Source organism: Scyliorhinus canicula, chromosome 3, assembly GCF_902713615.1.
Source record: "Scyliorhinus canicula chromosome 3, sScyCan1.1, whole genome shotgun sequence".
NCBI lineage: Eukaryota > Metazoa > Chordata > Chondrichthyes > Carcharhiniformes > Scyliorhinidae > Scyliorhinus > Scyliorhinus canicula.
In genome coordinates, this window is record NC_052148.1 from 239323058 (window position 1) to 239345127 (window position 22070).

General features: G+C 44.6%; 1 protein-coding gene across 4 annotated transcripts in view; it reads left to right on the forward strand.

Moving 5' to 3' along the window:
* Positions 1–22070, forward strand: part of inpp4b (inositol polyphosphate-4-phosphatase type II B) — a 1043608-nt gene that overhangs the window by 464658 nt on the left and 556880 nt on the right. For 3 of the 4 annotated variants that reach the window (XM_038792440.1, XM_038792442.1, XM_038792441.1), the window contains one exon: positions 19720–19932. The exons of the other annotated variant lie outside the window; for it this stretch is intronic. In XM_038792440.1, coding sequence (XP_038648368.1) covers positions 19720–19932 — 213 coding nt within the window. The remainder of the gene's footprint in view (positions 1–19719; positions 19933–22070) is intronic. 4 annotated transcript variants of the gene reach the window in all.

Consider the following 22070-nt stretch of genomic DNA (forward strand, 5'->3'; position numbering starts at 1 on the left):
CGCCGGTTGGAGGAGATTAAGTTCGTGTTGAGGGGGGTCGGAGGAGCGCTTCGAGGTATGGTGGAGGCTGTTCATAACGCTATTTGATGAGTTGTTCGTCGCGGGGAGGGGAACGTTATAAAAGGGGGAAAATTGTACAAACTGTGGATTGTGATTTGATGGACTGTGTATTTTGTACTTGATGTTACATGGGTTTGGAATATCACGAGGTCATGCCCGACTTGGGACGGCCGTGTCGTGTCCCGAGTCGGGCATGATATGGCACCCATAAATTTAAGAGTAGAAAATGCGAGAAATACTCAGCAGGTTGGGCAACATCTGTGAGTTAATGGCCAGAATTATCCGGTAGCTGCGATTCACCTCTCCCACTGGCAGCGCACCCCATGGGTTTCCCGGCGGCGTGGGTAATGGTTCAATGGGAAATCCCATTGACAAGCGGTGGGAGTATAGATTCCTGCCACCAGCGAATGGCGCACCGCCAAGAAACACACGGTTGGGGGACCAGAGAATCCAGCCTCATGGTTCAGTTTTGTGATCTTTTTATCAGGACTGAGGAAAGATAGAAATATGATGGTTTTGAGCAAGTGACAGGGTTGGGGGGTTGGGGGAAGGAATACAAGGGAAGGTCTGTGATAGGGTAGAAGGCAGGAGAGCTTAAATGACAAAACGTTTCATGGTTCAAAAGCCAAAAGGAGCAGTAATGAGTAAAATAAAGAAACAAATGATTTGAAATGTGAAGGGCTGAATGGCAACCATGTGAATACAAAGTGAAATGATTGAGAAAGAAATTGAACCAGCAAATGAAAACACAGAAAAGAAGATAGGGTCAAAAGTTACGAAATAAAACCGTTGAACTCAATGTTGAGTACAAAAGACTGTAGGGTGCTGAGTTGAAAGATGAGGTGCTGTTTCTTGAGCTTAAATTGGCCTCCATTAGAACACAATAACAGATCAAGGACAGAAAGTTTAGTGCAGGAGCAAGGTGGAGAATTGACATGACAAGCCACGGGAAGCTCAGGGCCATGATTGCCAACTGAATGGAAGTGTTCCATAAAATGGACACTCAGTCTGCGTTTGATCTCCCCAACATAAAGGAGACCCCATCCTGAGCAGCGAATATAGTATACTAAATTGAAAGAAGCAAATTGCTGTTTTACTTAGGGAAGGTGGTGGCAGAGTGGCAGCAGGGCTGGTTTAGCTCAATGGGCGAGACAGCTGGTTTGTAATGCAGAAGTCCAAATGCAGAAGCGCGGGTTCAATTCCTGTACCAGCTTAGAATTCTGAATTCTCCCTCAGTATACCCAAACAGGCGCCGGAATGTGGCGACTAGGGGCTTTTCACAATAACTTCATTGCAGTGTTAATGTAAGCCTACTTGTGTCAATAAATTATTATTATTATTATTGTCACTGGACTAGTAAACCAGAAACCCACAGTAATGCTCTGGGGAACCAGGTTCAAATTCCGTCACTGCAGATGGTGAAATTTGAATGCAATAAAAATCTGGAATTAGAAGTCTGATGATGCCCATGAAACCATTGTCGATTGTCGTAAAATACTTTTCACTGTACTTTGGTACACGTGACAATAAATATCAATCAGTCAATCAATAAAAATCCATCTGGTTCACTAATGTCCTTTAGGGAAAGAAATCTGCTGTCCTTACCTGGTCTGGCCCATTTGTGACTCCAGATCCACAGCAACGTTGTTGACTCTTTTAAAAAATAAATAAATTTAGATTACCCAATTATTTTTTCCAATTAAGGGGCAATTTAGTGTGGCCAATCCACCTACTCTGCACATTTTTGGGTTGTGAGGGCGAAACCCACGCAGACACGGGGAGAATGTGCAAACTCTACACGGACAGTGACCCAGAGCCGGGATCAAACCTGGGACCTCAGCGCCGTGAGGCGGTTGTGCTAACCACTAGGCCACCGTGCTGCCTTCGTTGTTGACTCTTAATTGCCCCGTGGGCAATTAGGATTGAGCAATAAATTCTGGCCCCGCCTGTGACGCCCGTGTCCCATGAATAAATTTTTAAAACTTGGAATGTGTTTGCAGCTTTGGATGACAAAAAGGGAGGAGGTAAGAGGCTTTGCATCTCCTGCTTGCATGGAAAGGTGGTGTAGGAAAGTGAATGGGTGTTGTCTTTAGAATGAGACGATGGATCCGGATGGGTCTTGATACCCATGAGTATTTTGCTATTGCACAAAATAGTTCTTATTAAGGTTTTATACATTTGCCTTAATCTGACTTCCTTTCCATTTGATAGTTAAATTCAGAGCTAAAAACATAACTAATTGATCTATCTTTTTAATGATTTAATCCTGCTTTGAGCTTGCATTGTTTCCAGCAGCATCTCGCAATATTGGGACAGAAGTGCAGAATTTATAGTTTACATACGGCAAGCCATTTGATATCAGAGTTTTTGAGCACATTTTAATGCAAGCAACATTCTTTCATGGATATCTCATTCTGCAGGAACACCCATGACCGGAATCACAGAAGTCACAATCTCATCATTGTAGCTTGGGCTAAGAGGATCAACTGTAATCTTTCACTGAATGATTTTCTTTCAAAATAACACTTGCTGCTTAATGATTTGAGGAAAAATCTATCCTATTCTGAAATTCAAACATACTTTGTACCCTGAGAAGAACAAAAGCACTGGTGAATTACCATGCACATATTTAACCATTTTTGTTCCAAATATGTACGCTGTGCAGGTTTTAAGGCAGTTGACTCAGAGTTTGTTTTCTTCAAAAAAATACAGGAAGCATTTATTATTGTGGGTCCTGGGTGGAGCCAGTTTGGAAGTTTGCGAGAAAAGATGGGTTTGCCAGCAAGCAGTGATTAGGTGACAGCTAGGTGGCGCAGTGGTAGTGTCCCTAACACTGAGCCAGAAAATCTGGGTTCAGGTCCCAAATCAGAACCTGATGGCCACAGATAGCAAGTTGATTATCAGCCTCTAAATCCTTGTAACATGTTTGATGGAAGGTGGCACGAGCAGGAGAGTTCCCTGGTCAGCTACACTTCAGAAGGCAATGGCAAACCACTGCATTAATTTGCCAAGAATAATCATGGACCAATTCAATATAAGCCCCTCTGACGGCATGGCATCTAAAGGTGAAGGAGGACAGATTTTAGGAGGAAAGGAAAATTGAGCAACCGTAGAAATTTCACAGCATTATCCATGAGTAGGAAACTGCAAGGTAAGTCTTCATGTTAACATAGTGAGGATTCAAGAAAGCACATGTGTGATAATACATTAGAAACTAAAGAGGAAGAAGAGAAATATGCTGACAGTGTACTTAGCATAGAAGTGTTGATTAAATTTGCAAGTGCCTAGAATGTTGGTTGCTTAATGATCAGAATGGAGATAATTGGATAAGTCGTCAGCCAATCATGCCTGGTTGCAGAATATACTTGCTTGTCTTAAGCTCCACTCCATCTCTAACTCATTAGATGACACAGTGGTGTCAATAGATACACTGGCAGTGTGAGGTTGAAAGTGGTGAGAGAAGAGTTACCTGCCAAATTCTAAACATATTCTAGCCTTCTATTCGGGAGTAGTGAATGCCACCTCATTTTGTGACAGCCTCCTTGTTGTTAGAGTATGTCCAAGCTGCAAATTATTTCATCATCTTCTGTGGGTTCTCTCATAGCTGAAGAATCCAACATGGAATCGGCATGAATATCCATAGAATTGACTATTCATGTTCATGTTGGTCCTGAGGGAAACCTCTTGGGCTGTGCCACCTGTGGCCTTCCTCTGAGCATGTTGGAGCTTAGCATGTTGGATTTTTATTTTTTTTATAAATGTTTTTATTCAGTTTTCGTATTTTATATTGAACAAATTACAAATTGTTAGGAGAGAGAAACAAAAAAAAAAACAAACACGCAAAAATTAACATACATATTTACAGGTAAGCATCTTCGTAGTAGTAACTGCGCCCCCCCCCCCCCCCCCCCCCCCTCAACATGTTTATTTAGCTTGGTTTTGGGCCTTAGCTAGCCATCGAACCCCCGTAACGAACCTGTAGCCCCCCCCCCCCCTCCCGCTACCTTCCCCCGACTATTCTTCCTCTTGTACATTGGCCACAAATAGGTCCCGGAACAGTTGCATGAATGGCTCCCACGTTCTGTGGAAGCCGTCGTCCGACCCTCGGATGGCAAATTTGATTTTCTCCATTTGGAGAGATTCCGAGAGGTCGGACAGCCAGTCCGCAGCTCTGGGCGGTGCTGCTGACCGCCAGCCAAACAGGATTCTACGGCGGGCGATCAGGGAGGCAAAGGCAAGGGCATCCGCCCTCCTCCCCAGGAATAGATCTGGCTGTTCTGAAACCCCGAAGACCGCCACTATCGGGCATGGCTCCACCCTCACTCCCACCACTTTGGACATTACCTCGAAGAAGGCTGTCCAGTACTCCACGAGTCTGGGGCAAGACCAGAACATGTGGGCGTGGTTGGCCGGGCCTCTTTGGCACCGTTCACATTTGTCTTCCACCTCCGGGAAGAACCTACTCATACGGGTTCTTGTTAAGTGGGCTCTATGTACCACTTTTAGTTGCGTCAGGCTGAGCCTTGCGCACGTGGAGGTGGAGTTGACCCTATGCAGTGCTTCGCTCCAGAGTCCCCACCCGATCTCCATCCCCAGGTCGTCCTCCCATTTCCTCCTTGTTGCGTCCAGTACGGTGTCGTCCCTATCTACCAGTCGGTCATACATGTCACTACAGTTCCCTTTCTCTAGGATACTTGCGTCCAGTAGGTCTTCCAGTAGTGTCTGTCGTGGCGGTTGTGGGTGCATGTTGGATTTTGAGAGTTTGGCATTAACGGTTCTCAAAACATGTTGAATCAAATGTCAGTTCTTGCCTCCAGGTGGGGTGGTCAGCTGTCATATGTTTTTCAGACAGGTGGGCTGCAATGCAGAAATTTGGAAGGCTGTTTTTAATGGTGACAGCTGGATTGAGTCACCCCAACCATGGTGTACTTTCCAGCAATGTAAGAAGGAGGCTTTATTTAGGTCCCCTTTATTGCCCCCCCCCCCCCCCCCCCCACCGCTCCCTCCACTGAAATCCCTGTTTCCATTGCTGTAGGACTCGATTGTATGTCTGAAGGCTGCACATAACAGCTGCCATATATTTGAGGAGGAAGGGTGCATGCTTCTAGCCCACTCTACTGGCTGCTTTTGCAGGACCCCAAGGTGAGGAGGATCTGTGATGTCTAGATAGATTGGTAGCTGCAATGGATGACCGTATGTTTGTCCTTTACCACTGTCCATGCTATGTTACCATTGTGCCATACCTGCCAAAATTGGCAAATTCTTGGTGTCGTCTTCGATACTGTGGGGGACTTTATTTTGCCCTTCCAACATCTGTCCCATGGCTATGTGGTAGAGGTTTACAGGGTTCACCATGAGAAGGGGTGGGTGCGAGTTGAAGTGACAGGCTGCAGGTCCAGAGAGGGGTCAGTCTCCTTTTCTCGAGGGCCCATCTAATAAACAAATTATCCCCAAATGGCATTTCATATACATTTTTATAGATAGATTTTAGACTTTATAGAAAGTTGGAGGATTTTGATGAAAATATCAGTTTTCCAGCAAAGTTAGCAATGGAGAAGATATACAGTTTTCAACTTAAGGCTAGTGGAGACAGTGAAGCCAAGAGTACTAACTGATATAGGGCTATGAGTGAATCCATTGGAGCAAAGAGCTGGACAGCTACTGTTTAAACTTGACCATTTTACTTTCCTACCTTGTCCCCTTGTTTGGTGATGTTGTCACCGGCTTCGGTACAGTCCCCCTCTTTAAATTGGTAGGCATCAGCTCTTTCATCAAAAGTTCCACCCTCAAACCTTCTGCCCTTGTAAACTACCAGCCATCTCCAACTTAAATTTTTTTCCAAGGTTCTTGAACACATTATCATCTCCCAAATCTCTACCCAGCTTTCCAGCAATTCCACGTTTGAATCCCTCCAATCCAGTTTCCTCCCTCCCATAATACAAAAGTATTATCACGAAGGACATTGCATGAGGTAAACTGTCACTTCCCATCTTAGTCACTCTAAGGTGGCACGGTAGCACAGTGGTTAGCACTGTTGCTTCACAGCGCCAGGGTCCCAACTTCGATTCCTGGCTTGAGTCACTGTCCGTGCGGAGTCTGCACGTTCTCCCTGTGTCTGCGTGGGTTTCCTACAGATGCTCTGCTTTCTTCCCACAGGTTCCGAAAGATGTGCTGTTACGTAATTTGGACATTCTGAATTCACCCTCCGAATACCCGAACAGGCGTCGGAATGTGTCGACTAGGGGCTTTTCACAGTAACCCTGTTGGGGTTGCTTGTGGACTTCCAGGAGAGGGCGGGGTGGGGGGGGGGGGGGGGGGTGGTCTTGTTCAAAGGCACTTGGTGCTTGATTTGGTGCTGGAGACCTAGCAACAGGAAGGATTGCACCTGCTCAAAGCCACCCCTCTGCCCTTGATGTTGTCCCCACCGTGTTCCCTCCTCCCCATGGATCCCCTTCTTGCTATCACTCACCTTTGGCCTGGGTCCTTTGGTGATCCTGGGTCTCAGGTGGCTACCCTACTAGCAGCTGTTACCACCTTCCCAGGTCATTGGTGCCGGGGAAGGCCCGCCGCTGCTCAGTTAAATGCCTGTTTGGCACTTAATGTGATGGGCCTTCCCAAAAAGAGGCGATGGGGCTGCTGTCGGCCCTCCAACCAGTGTGTGGGACCCTATCACCTCCATTAAATTCCTCGCTCCATTTCAGACTTGTAATTCATGAAGTCAGGGGACTTGGCAGCAAAGTTAGTTCAGAAATCTGTGCCTACGTTTTTTCAGACGTCAGGCTTTGTAATTTAAGTACTTTACAGTTCCTCAAGGAGTATGTATCATGTTGGTGAAAAGGTTATATGATTGTAAAATGCTTTTCCTACCTTTATGAAACCTTATAAATCCCAGTAGTTTCATGATTGTTTCAGAGATGAATATGATGTCATTTATGTGTGTGTAATTGTTGGTAGTCTGTATGTTAGACTGAAAACAGAAAATAAAACTTGAGCAATTAACAGTATATCAGACAGTTGGGAGGTAGATGCAATACTCTGCTCTAGTTTCATAAGATAATAAATGCAATGAACCAGGCAAACAAAGTTGAATTTGGTCTCTCTTACAACTAAAATTACGTACACCTCAAATTCATTATTTCATATCCAAGACTTTATGAGATGGGTCTGGCAGAAAGGATTTGTAATTCATTTTGTTTACTGAATCATTTTAAGTTGCCCAGACTTGGTTTTCTGAGTGACAGGTAACTCTTGCATCATGTGACCTCTCAAAAAGAAAAGGCCCGAGCAGAATTCCTGCTCTTCAACAAATCGCACTTCAACAAATCGCACTATCAGCAACTGGAGATGACCATGAACCCGCTGCTTAACTGGATAGCTGTAACAACACTAGGAGTGATGGTGAATACCCTATGGTGAATGGCTCATCTTCTGATTTTACAAAACCAAGCCATGAATGTGTTGGACTACTCAACAGTTGCCTGGATGGATACAGCTACAACAATATTGAACATTTTGCTATTATTTATCCCTCGATTAGTACCTCCCTCATTGAAACTAGTATCCACTGTGAATGTAGCATGTTCTTTCTCCACAACACATCAGCAAGCAGAACTTCAACACCGCCTAACCAGCTTTCAATCTCTGCCACTAAAAAGGACGTGAGCAGCAAAACCTCAGGAATCTCACCACTTCAAAATTTCCCCCTGCACCACACACCATCCTGATATGGATATGTGCTGTTCTGTTCCATCAATACTGAGTCAATATCCTAAGGTTCCCAACTTTGCACCATCGTGGGAGCAACATCACCATGAGAGACCTCACCACCACCTCAGGACAGCCCGTGCCATAAAATGTTTGTGTTTCTCACATTGCTGGCGCATATGGAAAAAAAATAATTTGGAGTAATAGTTTTGATTGTCAATAATTGAGGAAAGGGAGCTAACGTAATGCTTTAACGTACCATGAGCCTTCCGGAAAAGAAAGGGTGTGCTGAATACTGGGGCCAACTTTTCAGGTGCAGATTATGACTAATGCCAGCTTCTCCACGATGATAGCAGTACAACCAGTTTCCCATGGCATTTATCTCCAGAATGAAGAGAGAAAATGGTGATGGGATGGGAGGTGAGCGGCTGTTGATCCAACTCAAGTTGGAGCAGCTCTGAGGGAATTTAGAGTCTTCATCTTCGAAAGTGAGAAGTTTAGAATCTCTCCTGAGGGAGACAGAGTTTTAACAAGGTTGTGTAACTCACAGTGGTTAAAGGCTGGGTAGGTTACTGACAAATATGTGGGATCTGTCTTGGTTTCATCTGCCATTATTGTGCAGCGTGATGTCTGACTGCAATTTGCCTTTTAATTCACATGTAACTTATATTGATTCTGAATATCAAAGTATAAGATAGATATTGTAAATTGGTTTACTTTTCTGACTGTGTATGGTAAAATTTATTTTGTTTGTTCAGAGACCATAGCATCTTGTGGCTTTATTCTCTTAGTAAGAACCTGGGATCTCAAACTTTGTCTCCACAGTCCCGAACTAGATCGTGCCAAAAACCTGGTGATCTGGTCCAGGATCAGAACAATTGAAATAAATTGATATTAAGATATCTTGACAGTATCTTAATTTATCTACTATTCTATCACAACAACGAAATCAAAATAAATTTTCTAGAAATCACTTTAAGCATTGATTTTAAAAACTGAAGTACAAAACCTGAAGAACTGCACTGCGACACTTTGGCCCAGATTTTCATGAGAGCCCTCGCAAAATGGTGGCCGGGATTTGATCCCAGGAGTCCTGCCCCATTCCTATTTCTGGCAAATTTCACTGGCGAGATAAAGGTGCGGTTAGTCCGCCTGCACACAGTTCTCCCTCCCTTGTCAGCTCCATTGCAGGGGTGAGTAGTTTAAACCTCTTTCAATTTTAGTGGAGTCAGGAACCTTTAATAAGTTGGAGTCATTTACGACCTCTCAGAGGAGCTGTAAGCCATGGCGGAACCTTAGACCCCAGTGGGCAGTGGGGAACCAAAACAAAAATTGCCACCTGATCCTGGAGTTCTTTGATTGAGAGGCTTTAAGTATTAAAAACAATGTTCTTTCAGTTTCAGCAGTTGGATGCGGTATTGTAAATTAGATGTGTTTTTACTGCAGTCATTTGGATCTCTAGTATAAAAGTTGAAAGTGGGTTAAATGCTCAGTCCTTTCAAAATGTAAAACTTTAAAGCTTTCAATTAAAGTTTAAAAAAAAATGCCACCTTCTACTGGACTTTTTTAATTGGCAGGGCATCTAGTGTAGCTTAGAACAAAAAAGACACAGATTATTTCAATTTTAATAGACTCCATGGTTTACATTTCTGATGGTTTGTTATTATAGTTGAGCCCATTCTGAATGCTTTGCTAAATTTCAACAGGCTAAAAACTTCTTATCTCAGCAGGCGTCTGTATAGACATATTGACTGTTTCTAGAAAATATTAGAGGATTACCTGTCTTTAATGTGGTTAGTGAAATAGATGTTTATTTGTACAAGAGATTGACAACTTGAGAGGATTTAAGTTTTCTATAACGGGCTTTTTAAGGAGTTTTTTTTTTCGGTACAGTGTGTTTCAATGAGATTAGATTGTTTGAAGATGTTTTTTATTGACAATCCCGAGGTCTGCCTCGAGTAAATACTGGATGAATAGGTATGAACTGAGGAAACCTGAGGGCATGGGGGATTTGACGGGGCATGGGATGAGCGAGGGTGGGTTGGGGGTTTGAGGGGCTGAGGGAGTGACAGTCATTAAAACTGGGGCAATTTTGCAGTAAACGGAGATGGCCGATCTTGCCTAGCAGCATGGTCATCTGCCCGATTCCATCCCACCCCTGCCTCCCCGGAATGAAAACATTGTCAGTGGGGACTCTTTAAAGGAGATCGATCTGCCGAGTTGGGAGTTTCCTGAGTCAAACTTCATGCCTCCCTCATTTAAATCCAGCCCCTTATGTCATATTTGCCTTAATCTGTGTGAATTAATAAATGATGCACCCATTCCCCAGCCAGTTCTTATCCAGGTGAAGCTAAATTTAAACATCATCATTCTAAATCAATGAATATGAGAGTTGAAATCACTGAAGCAACTGGGAAACTTTGGGATTTTAGTTTACTAGCAAGAAACCCTCTGTTGGCTCTTCAAGGTCCATTATGTCGTGCTTTAGGCAATCTCCACTGGTTCTGAAAAAAGGAAATTTTTGCCACAACACAAAGCTGTCTTTAATTTGCTACTAAATTGTTCAGAAAAACCATAAGGTTGAGTTGCTTCATGAAGTGAAAATTAGCAACCACTTTCTCTTCATATCTTTCAATTTATTCTCTCCTCATAAGCATCTAATTCAAATTGTTCATTTTCTGACATTGATATCTTAATCAAGTAAAAAAAATACAAATGCAAAATGCAATCCATTCATTCTTGACACTCGAAATGATATTTCAATGAATTACAATAAATAGGTGAATTTGAAATAGCAATTTAACAAGCCTCACCTGCCTCTCTGCTCAAGGAGTTTTTATTTTTTTATTTTATTCCTTCAAGGGAGGTGGGCTTCGCTGGCTAGGCCAGCATTTATTGCCCATCACTTGAGAAGGTGGTGGTGAGTTGCCTTCTTGAATGCCTGCAGTCTATCAACACTGCTGTTCGGAAAGCAGTCCAGGATTTTGACTCTGTAACAGTGATGGAAAGGCGATACATTTCTAAATCATGCTGGTTGAATGGCTTGGAGGGCAACCTCCAGGTGGTGGTGTTCCCATGTGTCTGCTGTCATTGTCCTTCTCGATGGTAGCAGTCATGAGTTTGGAAGGTACTGTCGAGGAAGCCTTGGCGAGTTCCTGCAGTGCATCTTGTAGATTGTACACACTGTTGCCACTCTGCGTAAGTGGTGGAGAGGGGCAATATTTGTGGATTTAGTTCCAATCAAGTGGCTGCCTTATCCTGGATGGTGTCAAGCTTCTTGAGTGTTGTTGGAGCTGCACTCATCCAGGCAAGCGGAGAGTATCCCGTCTCTCTTCTGACTTGTGCCTTGTAGATGGTAGACAGGCTTTGGAGGGTCAGGAGGTGAGTTACTCCCTGCAGAATACCTAGCTTCTGACCTGCTCTTGTCACCACAGTATTTATGTGGCTCGTCCAGTTCAGTTTCTGGTCAATGGTAACCCCTGGGATGTTGGTACTGGTGTTTCAGTGATGTTAATGCCACTAAATGTCAAGGGGCAATGGTTAGATTCTCTCTTGTTGGAAATGGACATTGCCTGGCACTTGTGTGGTGTGAATGTTACTTGCTATTTGTCAACCCACACCTGAATATTGTCCAGGTGTTCCTGCATTTGGAGATGGACTGCTTCAGTATCTGGATTGGATTGGATTGGATTTGGATTGGATTTGTTTATTGTCGCGTGTACCGAGGTTCAGTGAAAAGTATTTTTCTGCAAGCAGCTCAACAGATCATTCAGTACATGGCAGAAAAGGGAATTAAACAAAATTCAAGAAAATAGAAGAAAATACATGAGAATACATAATAGGGCAACACAAGATATACAATGTAACTACATAAGCATTGGCATCGGTTGAAGCATACAGGGTGTAGTGTTAATGAGGTCAGTCAATAAGAGGGTCATTTAGGAGTCTGGTGACAGTGGAGAAGAAGCTGTTTTTGAGTCTGTTCGTGCGTGTTCTCAGACTTCTGAATCTCCTGCCCGATGGAAGAAGTTGGAAAAGTGAGTAAGCCGGGTGGGAGGGATCCTTGATTATGCTGCCCGCTTTCCCCCGGCAGCGAGAGGTGTAGATGGAGTCCATGGATGGGAGGCAGGTTCGTGTGATGGACTGGGCGGTATTCACGACTCTCTGAAGTTCCTTGCGGTCCTGGGCCGAGCAATTGCCATACCAGGCTGTGATGCAGCCCGAAAGGATGCTTTCTATAGTGCATCTGTAAAAGTTGGTAAGGGTTAATGTGGACATGCCGAATTTCCTTAGTTTCCTGAGGAAGTATAGGCGCTGTTGTGCTGTCTTGGTGATCGCGTCGATGTGAGTGGACGAGGACAGATTTTTGGTGATGTGCACCCCTAGGAATTTGAAACTGCTAACCATCTCCACCTCGGCCCCGTTGATGCTGACAGGGGTGTGTACAGTACTTTGCTTCCTGAAGTCGATGACCAGCTCTTTAGTTTTGCTGGCATTGAGGGAGAGATTGTTGTCGTTACACCACTCCACTAGGTTCTCTATCTCCCTACTCTATTCGGACTCGTCGTTACTCGAGATCCGGCCCACTCTGGTTGTATCGTCAGCAAACTTGTAGATGGAGTTGGAACCAAGTTTTGCCACGCAGTCGTGCGTGTACAGGGAGTAGAGTAGGGGGCTAAGTACGCAGCCTTGCGGGGCACCGGTATTGAGGACTATTGTGGAGGACGCGTTGGTGTTCATTCTTACTGATTGTGGTCTGTTGGTCAGAAAGTCAAGGATCCAGTTGCAGAGTGGAGAGCCAAGTCCTAGGTTTTGGAGCTTTGATATGAGCTTGGCTGGGATTATGGTGTTGAAGGCGGAGCTGTAATCAATAAATAGGAGTCTGATGTAGGAGTCCTTTATTTCGAGATGCTCTAGGGAGTGTAGGGCCAGGGAAATGGCGTCTGATGTGGACTGGTTGCGACGGTATGCGAATTGAAGTGGGTCAAGGCGTTCCGGGAGTATGGAGGTGTCATAATGGTGCTGAACATTGTGCAATCATCAGGGAACATACCCACTTCTAACCTTATGATGGAAGGAAAGTCATTGATGAAGCAGCTGATGGTGGTTGGGTTGAGGACTCCACCCTGAGGAACTCCTGCAGTGATGTCCTGGAACTGAGATGATTGGCATCGAACAACTTCAACCATCTTCTTCTGTGTTAGGTATGCCCCCAATCATTGAAGATTCCCCTTGACTCCAGTTTTGCAAGGGCTCCTTAATACCCTTGATATCAGGGGCTGATTTAGCACACTAGACTAAATCACTGGCTTTGAAAGCAGACCAAGGCAGGCCAGCAGCATGGTTCAATTCCCGTACCAGCCTCCCCGAACAGGCGGCGGAATGTGGCGACTAGGGGCTTTTCACAGTAACTCCATTTGACACCTACTTGTGACAATAAGCGATTTTCATTTTCATGCCAGCTTGGTTAAATGTTGCCTCGATGCCAAGGGAAGTCACCCTTACCTCATCTCTGGAGCTTTGTTCTTTTTTCCATATTTGAACCAAGGTTGTAATGAGGTCAGGAGCGGAGTGTCCCAGGTGGAACCCAAACTGAACATCAGTGAGCCAGTTATTTTGAAACAATTGCCGCTTGACAGCACTGTTGATGACCCCTTTAATCGCTTTACTAAAGATTCAGAGCAGACTGATGAGATTGTAATTGGCCAGGCTGGATTTGTCCTGCCTTTTATGTACAGCATATACCTGGGCAATTTTCACCATTGCTGGGTAGGTGAGAATGTTGTAGCCGTACTAGAAAAGCTGGGCTAGGAGTGCGGAAGGTTCTGGAGCAGAAGTCTTCAGTACTAATACCGGAATATTGTCAGGCCTTTGTGGTATCCAGGGTATTAGCCATTTTTTAATATAATGTGAAGTAGATTGAAGTGCCTGAAGACTGGCATTCGTGATGCTGGGGACCTCCGGAGGTGGCTGAGATGTATCATCTGTTTGTCACTTCTAGCTGAAGATTGTTGCAAATGCTTCAGTCTTATCTTTTGCACGAATGTGCTGGGAATCCTCATCATTGAGGATGGGGCTATTTGTGGAGCCTTTCCTGTAGGGAGTTGTTCAGTTGTTCACCACCATTCAAGACTAGATTTGGCAGGACTGTAGATCTTGGATCTGATTGATTATGGAATTGCTTAGCTCTGTCATTGCATGTTGCTTTTGCTGTTTGATATGCAAGCCATCCTGTGCTGTAACTTCACCATGTTGATATCTAATATTTAAGTCTGCCTGGTGCTGCTCCAGGCATACCCTTCTGCACTCTTTATTGAACCCGGGTTGATCCCCTGGCTTGGTGCTGATGGTAGAGAGGGGCTTATGCTGGGCCATGATGTTACAGATTGTGGTTGAATATAATTCTGCAGCTGCTGATGGCTCACAGTGCCTCATGAATGCCCAGTTTGAGTTGCGAGATCTGTTCGAAACCTATCCCATTTAGCACAGTGGTTAGTGCCACACAACATGATGGAGGACGCTTAATGTAAATATGGGACCTTTGCTCCACAAGGACTGTGCGGTGGTCACTCCTACCAAAACGGTCATGGACAGATAATCTGCAGGAGGCAGTTTGGTGAGGTTGTGGTCAAGTATGGTTCCCTCAGGGCAGCACGGTGGCCTAGTGGTTAGCACAACCGCCTCACGGCGCTGAGGTCCCAGGTTCGATCCCGGCTCTGGGTCACTGTCCGTGTGGAGTTTGCACGTTCTCCCCGTGTCTGCGTGGGTTTCGCCCCCACAACCCAAAAATGTGCAGAGTAGGTGGATTGGCCACGCTAAAATTGCCCCTTGGAAAAAATAATTGGCTAATCTAAATTTATTTTTTTTAAAAAGAAGTATGGTTCCCTCCCCACCTGCTGCAGTCCCAGTCTATCAATATGTCCTCGGCCAGTCAAGTCTGCAGTTGTGCCATCAAGCTCCTCTTGATGATAGACATTCATATTCCCTGCCTAGGGTGCATTCTATGCCCTTGCCACCCTCCGTGCTTCTTCCAAGTGGTGTTCAACATGCAGGAGTACTCACTCATCAGCTGAGGGACCGCAATTCATGGTAATCAGCAGGAGGCTTCCTTGCCAATGTTTGACCTGATGCCATGAGACCATATAGACCAGAGTCGATGTTGAGAGCTCCCAGGATAATTCCCTCCCAACTATATACCACAGTACCACCACCTCTGCTGGGTCTGCCCTTCTGATGGGGCAAGACAGAGCCTGGGATGGTGATGGTGGTGTCTGAGACATTACCTGTAAGGTAAGCTTCCGTGAGTATGACTATGTCAGGCTGTTGCTCGACTAGTGTGAGACAGCGCTTCCAATTTTGGCACAAGCCCCCAGATGTTAGTAAGGGAGACATTTCAGGGTCAGCAAGGCCGAGATTGCTGGGTGGTACATTCAGTTTTGATCCTTTCTTTGGAGCGAGAAGATACAATTGAGTGGCTTGCATGGCCATTTCAGAGGGCAATTACGTGTCAACCACATTGCCACGGGTCTGGAGTTACGTGGTCCACATCAGGTAAGGATGACAAATTTCCTTCCCAGAAGGACATTACCAGGTGGGGTTTTACAAGAATTGACAATGATTTCATGGCTGTCATTAGACTTTAATTCCAGATAAAGAGAGTCACAGATGAATTAGTGAACTCACTGTGGACCGTTTTATCCTAATTTGCCTGATTGGAAACTATTGGAATCAGGTTGGCTGTCCATTTTACATTCCCTGTGTGGAAAAAAACATCAGTCAGGGTAAAAATTAGGGACAGATTCCATCCCAGCACTTTCACATCAGGTAGGTGGGACTAAAATTACCTCCATTGTGTTTGCCTGAGTTAAACAGAGATTTGCACAAGTGGATGGTACACTCTATATCATTGTCAAATGAGTTTCAATGAACAATTCCTAACATACAAAGGTGCATTGGAGTGGAGTTTAATTTTGAAAATGATTACTGTTCCAGAAATTCTAGGCAGAGTCTGAAATTGAAGTTCATTCTCAATGCAGTGCCATCAGGGATTAGTTCGAAACTGTGGCTGGGGGACTTCCGGTGACGGCGGGCGGGAGGCAGCCACACAATGGAGGGCTCCCGTTCAGGAACGGCATCTTCGGGGCTTTAAGCCCGGTCCCAGGGTCCCAGTTTACAAAACATTTGGAGGCGATCAGGAAGGAGATGAGGGAGGTTTTGAATGTGCTGGTGGAGGAGGCGATTTCCCCAGTGACGACGGCAGTGGCGGAGGTGCGGGCGCAAGGTGAGGCGCTGAAGGAACTGGAGGAGACGGTGTTGCAGCATGGTGATCAACTTACCTCGACGGGGAAGGAGATGCGGAAGGTGATGGAGGTGAACAAGGATCTGCGAGGAAAAATGGAAGACCTGGAAAACAGATCCAGGCGACAGAATTTGAGGATTGTGGGGCTGCCCAAAGGAGTTTAAGGGCCGAGGCCGACGGATTATTTTGCCGCTATGCTGGCGAAACTATTGGGGGAGGGGGAGGATCCCTCCCGATATGAACTGGATTGGGCTCATCGGTCGTGGAGGCCTGTACCAAAGGCGAGTGAGCCGCCAAGGGTAGTGACTCTGTGCTTCCGTAGGTACAATGTGAAGGAGAAGGTCCTGTGCTGGGCCAAGCAGAAGCGGGTGGTGCAGTGTGCTGGAGCTGGTATACGTGAATACCAGGACTTTACGGTGGAGCTGGCGAGGAGACGGGCTGCTTTCAACCGGGTGAAGAGGGCACTGGACATTAGCAAGGTGCAGTATGGCATTGTATATCCAGCGAAGCTGAGGGTGACTTATAAGCTCAAGGACTTTTATTTTGGAACGGCGGAAGCAGCGGAGGAGTTTGTGAAGGCAGAAGGACTGTGGCAGAACTGAGAAATTGAGAAATGGCCAAGTGCCGATATAACCTCAGGACTGTATTTTCTTCTTTTTTGTTTCTTTTGTTTCACTGCGTGTGGGTGTATGGGCTAAAGGAGCCAATGTTGTATATATTTGGACAAGAGAAGTGATGGGACTTGCACTCAAAGTGAGGGCTCTTTGGGGTGTAGGTGGATATGCGGGGTGTGTGTGCTAAAAGGGGATTTCTGGGCTTTCTTAGGGCTAGGCAAGGGGGAAAGGGACCCGGGCGGGGGCCTCCGCGCTGCCCGGTTTAAACCGGTCAGTGAATGGGAGTGAGGTGGGGGGGAGGGGCTGCGGCCATCTGAGCCTGGCAGAACAGGGTCCGAGTGGTCTAGCCGGGGTGGAAAGTTGGGGGGAACGAACCAAGGTTGGGGGGAGGAGTTTTACAAGAGCCAGTGGGCGGGAGGAGTTGGAGGGGAAGGGAGGGGGGTTTTACAACTCTTGGGTATTACATACGGTACTCTTTCAGAGGTTGGACGGCGTTGAATGTTGGGGGGGGGGGGGGAGAATGGACTCTAGGGTGACCATGGGCAGTCCCGGACTCCTTTTTCTTTTTCTCCTTTGTTTTTTGTTTCCACCGTGGGAGGGTTTGTTTTATTGGATGCATATATTGACAGGTGGGACGTTGTTTGGGGTTGTGGGAGGATGGGATCGTTGTTAATGTTAAGGGGATTGATTTTGTATTTGTTACCGTTTACTGTTTGTGGGTGGGGTGTAAATATTGGAGGAAAATGTGAAAATGGAGAATTAAAACATTTATTAAAAAAAAAGAAACTGCGGCCGGAATTCTGTCAAGCCCCTGTTGGTGGGTTCAACGGTAGGAGTGGGGGGAGGCTATAGTGGGAGGCCCAGAAATGTTATGCTTGTGTGAATTTACAGCACTATCTTCTTTGAATGCCCACCATGACGGGTTGGAAAACCTACCCGAGGCCAGTGGAAACTAATTTGCATTCTGTAGATGGGATGCCAATGAAGGCCCAACCCACTTCATGTAGATTGTTTGCAAAACTGGTGGGAATGTCCGCCGGCACGAAACATACTGGAACACAATGTGGCGTGCAAATGTCAGGACCCACCTGAACAATGCCTGAGGCTGCCTCTGAAGTACGGGATGGAGGCCACCTGCAACTGTGGAACACCACAGGCTTGTGTCTGGGGAGCATCTGCAGATGGACCTTCCAAATGCGGTCTCCTTGAGGGAAGATGAATCTTCCAGCCTCAGAATGTTCCTGGCGATCCATCTTCATTTTCAGGAGGTCCATCTCCGGTCTCAATGTGCTCCCAGAGATCTATCTTCATTTTCAGTAGGTCTACTTTCTCTCTCTAATAGTGGGTCAGTGATGTAGGGCCTCTTTTCAACATGGCACCCGGACACAATGGCGGAACACCTGGGTGCATAATCAATGAGGTGAGCACCTGAAAGTTTGCCATGCTTTTCTGCCGGCCTCTGAAGCAGGAAACATTTCATGTTCACGTCCCCACCACAGAGCGTAGTCCCAAAATGGGAGAATAACAAACCTGCATTTAAGTGCAGGTGCTATTCTGACTGGTCATGCAAAATGTCTAAATAAATTTGTGACATGGAAGTTTAGGTTCTGGTTCATTAATGATTCATATTTCTAGAGCGATGGTGTGGGTGTATTGATTTGCTGGTATGAAGGGGTTATTTTATGAGGAAGTGTTGGACATGGGGGCCTGTATCCACTGGAGTTTCGAAGAGGTGATCTTATTGAAACAAAAAGGATCTTGAGGGGTCTTGACAGAGCAGATTCGGAAAGTATGTTTCCTCTTGTGGGAGAAGCTGGAACTATCGGGGACACAGTTTAAAAGGGTGGTAGAGGTTTGGAACTCTCTCCCACAAACAGCCGTTGAAGCTAGAACAGTTGTTAATTTTAAATCTGAGATATATTTTTGTTCAGCAAAGTTATTAAGGTATATGGGCCAAAGATCAGCCATGATCTCAGTAAATGGCACAAAAGGCTTGAGGGGCTGAATGGCATACTCTTGTTCCAATGTAAACGTAAGAGTTCTTCCATTTAACATGGAGATGAGGAGAAATCTCTGACAGAGAGTCATTAGTCTTTGGAATTCCCTTCCCCAGACAGCGGTGGAGGATGGACTATTTAAATATTTGTAAGGCAGTTAGGTGGATTTTTGATGAACTAGGGAGCCAAAGGGTACTAGCGGTAGGCAGGAAAGTGGGATTGAGGCCACAACCAGATCACCTTATCAAATGGCACAGCAGGGTCAAGTGGCCAAATGGCTGACACCTTTTTGCATGTGTGTATGTTCATACTCGACTGAAAATGACTGAGCAACTAGACGCCAAATTCTTGGTTATTTTTGCACCTTCTGAAACAAAAGTAGTAGATTCCTTAGTTTGCTTACTTGGATGCAAAAGCATAGGAAAGCAGGCGGCTATTTGCATGAACTGTATGGCTGTCATACCAGTCACCATGTGTGATAGATATCCTGTTGTGTCAATTCCTGAGGTTGCAAAAATGTCTGTAACCTCCCCATACAACCTGTTGGCTGTTCATTAAAGTAGTGTCATGCCATATTACCATCAGAAACGTCCGAGTTCCAGTCTGGTAAGAATGGAAGGTTAACCAAGCGCAAAGGCCATCCTTTATTGCTGTGAAGATGGGCACTCTTACCTTAGTAAATCCCTGTGGACTTTCTGCCAGAATTCTGAATACCACTGTTGCTGAGTGCATTGGATGCTAAGAAACTGGCACCACTGATTCCAACTGAACAGAAGCTGCTGATGCAGAGTCCTTTTTCTTGATAATTCTGCCACCTAGTTTTGTAGTGAACTAATTGCTTTAGGAACGGCTGTGCTACTGTGAGAAAGTGCACTGAATGTAAAAACAGCAGAGGTAGCTTTCGGAGGTGTATTAGGTGTGTTTGAAATGCTGCATGGCAGGGAAGATGGATGGCTAATGCTGCACAACTGTATATTGCATCAATCCTGTCACTTTTCGTGAAAATTGTGATTACTGAAGGTGTTAAATGATTTTCTGAGTGCAGCATTTCAGAGTGGAGAGCCAGGGATTTATCTTGAAGCCGCCTCGAAGTCAGACTGTGGAGACTGGATTGCTGCACTCCGAGCAGCAAACTCAGAAGGTTTGCAAAGGAGAATTGCATACCTCCAGCGAATCACCATGGAAATCAAAGTGGATACCAGCCCAGATGGAATCCATCAGATTCTCCCCCTTCCAGAGATGCCGTCGTCACTGATAAGTAAGATTTACAATGCATGATACTCTTTGTGACTAAAAATGAGTTAAACCAGTTTAAGGCCTGAAGGCTACATTTATGGTTTCATTAATAATCTGATTAAAATTACATTGAAAATTACATTCTTGTAGTTATTTATCAAGGTTATATTTGATTAAATGAAACAGAATAGATCATACATCTTAAATAAAATTATTTTTGTTTTAAAAAAAAATGTCTTATGTAGAGGTTGAATTGTAAAAGTGCTCTCCATCATTGTACCCTGACAGTAGTTGACTGTAGCCCACTTTTTATAAAATCATAACATGTTTCAGCAAAACCACCTTGAAACCATTGCTGAAAAAGAACATTTTAATCAGTTGTTTATTTTAGAATAATTAACCCCCTCATTGATGCCGAATGCTAACATTGAAAAATGTAAATCTTTATTGTCGCAAGTAGGCTTTCATTAACACTGCAATGAAGTTACTGTGATAGTCTGTACTAGGGTCATTTAGCCCTGCATTATTGAAGTGCACTTCAGTTTTATCATTGTGTTGATTTATATTATGCGGTATTTTGTTCCAAAACATTTACAGGTTCACTCTAGAGAGTGTTATGTTGCAGCTATATAACTTTTTCTGATAGCACATATTCTAATAAATCATTTTTGTTTTCGAAGTGACAGTGATGTAACCTTTCTTCCTCTAGCAGGCATGCCAACCCCATCATCTCATAAATCATGAACCAAATCAAGCGATTTGGTATAAAAATCATGACTTTCTATTATTTTTTAAGCATAAACTAATGTAGATTGATAGTTGGTTTATAACCTCATTCGTGGCTTCTTTATTCTTTAACCGGTTGAGAGCACTTTATGAAACCTCTGTTATTAGATCAGAAAATGCTTGACAAACATTTTTTAAATCCTACCTTTCATTTGAGTATGATGATGGCTATTTAATTTGCTCCACTTCCCTAAACTTTCCCCAAGGTCCTGCAACTTTTTTTTTTGTAAGTATATACATTGGGTAGGAGCTAACTCCTCCCTCCCAAGTCACTGTCAACAAAAAGAGAAAGTGATTGCATGACACAACATTGAGACGTTTTGGATAGGAAGAATACCTGTAGTGCAAACCAGAATTGGGAATAGGAATAGCAGCCCGAATACAATGCATGAAAAATAATTCAGCTGCTGGTGAATTCGGCTATTTAAAGGAGGAAGGAAAACATTGGGGAGGAGCGAGGACCCCTTGATTTGAATATCTGAACATGTTGTGGCAAGGTGCTGCTTGTGGTAAGCTACTGAAGTCAAAACTAGCAGCCAGCATGAGAGCTGAACAGAGAGAGGGAGGTGAGGACTCAGCTCTCAGAATGAGAGGCAGCACCTATCTAATGGCACATCACGCTGTGAGTCTGAATCTGTGTGGCATCATTTAGAGCTTTGTTAAGAGTTTCAGGCAATAGTACAAGGTGGGAATCCCTCTGAGAGGCAGCTTCACTCAGGTTCCAAACTGGACAAAACTACAATCTTTGACAGACTTTGGATTTCCTCTGTAGTTGGCTGTCCAGAGTACATATGCCTGAGTGGATCGATGAGGCTATGCACGCAGTCCCAGATTGGGGATGCATCCACAAAAGGATTGTTACAAGTCAAAAGCTTTTTGCACTGTCCGCAAGATTGTGAGACAGGCTAAATTTGACTCAAGTCACATCTCTCAAGATAATTTCATGAGAGTTGGCATGTCTGCTCTATTCGAATGGATGAACATTAGCCAGGAGAGAGGTACCTTCTATGTCGCCATCTCTGGTCTCTGATTCTGCTTTAGTAACAGCCTCTGATCCGAGAACAGAGACAATGGACTCATTGTTGTATCCATATATCACCATGCACAGAGCATGTATTCGGGTGAGACCCATAAAAGTGAAGGTTTGCAGCTCTAAAAGTGCACCATCATTTTCCATTACTTATTTTAGTATTTTTTTAATCAAAATATATTATTTGGAGTGACACATGACAGAATATTAAATTAGATTGTATGTTAAATTGAGATGAGCTGTTGAATTTGTTTTATTCTGCTATTAGACTGCATTCCCTGTCCCCATTAAAGAAGCAAGATTAGGTGGTTCATAGAATTTACAGTGCAGAAGGAGGCCATTCG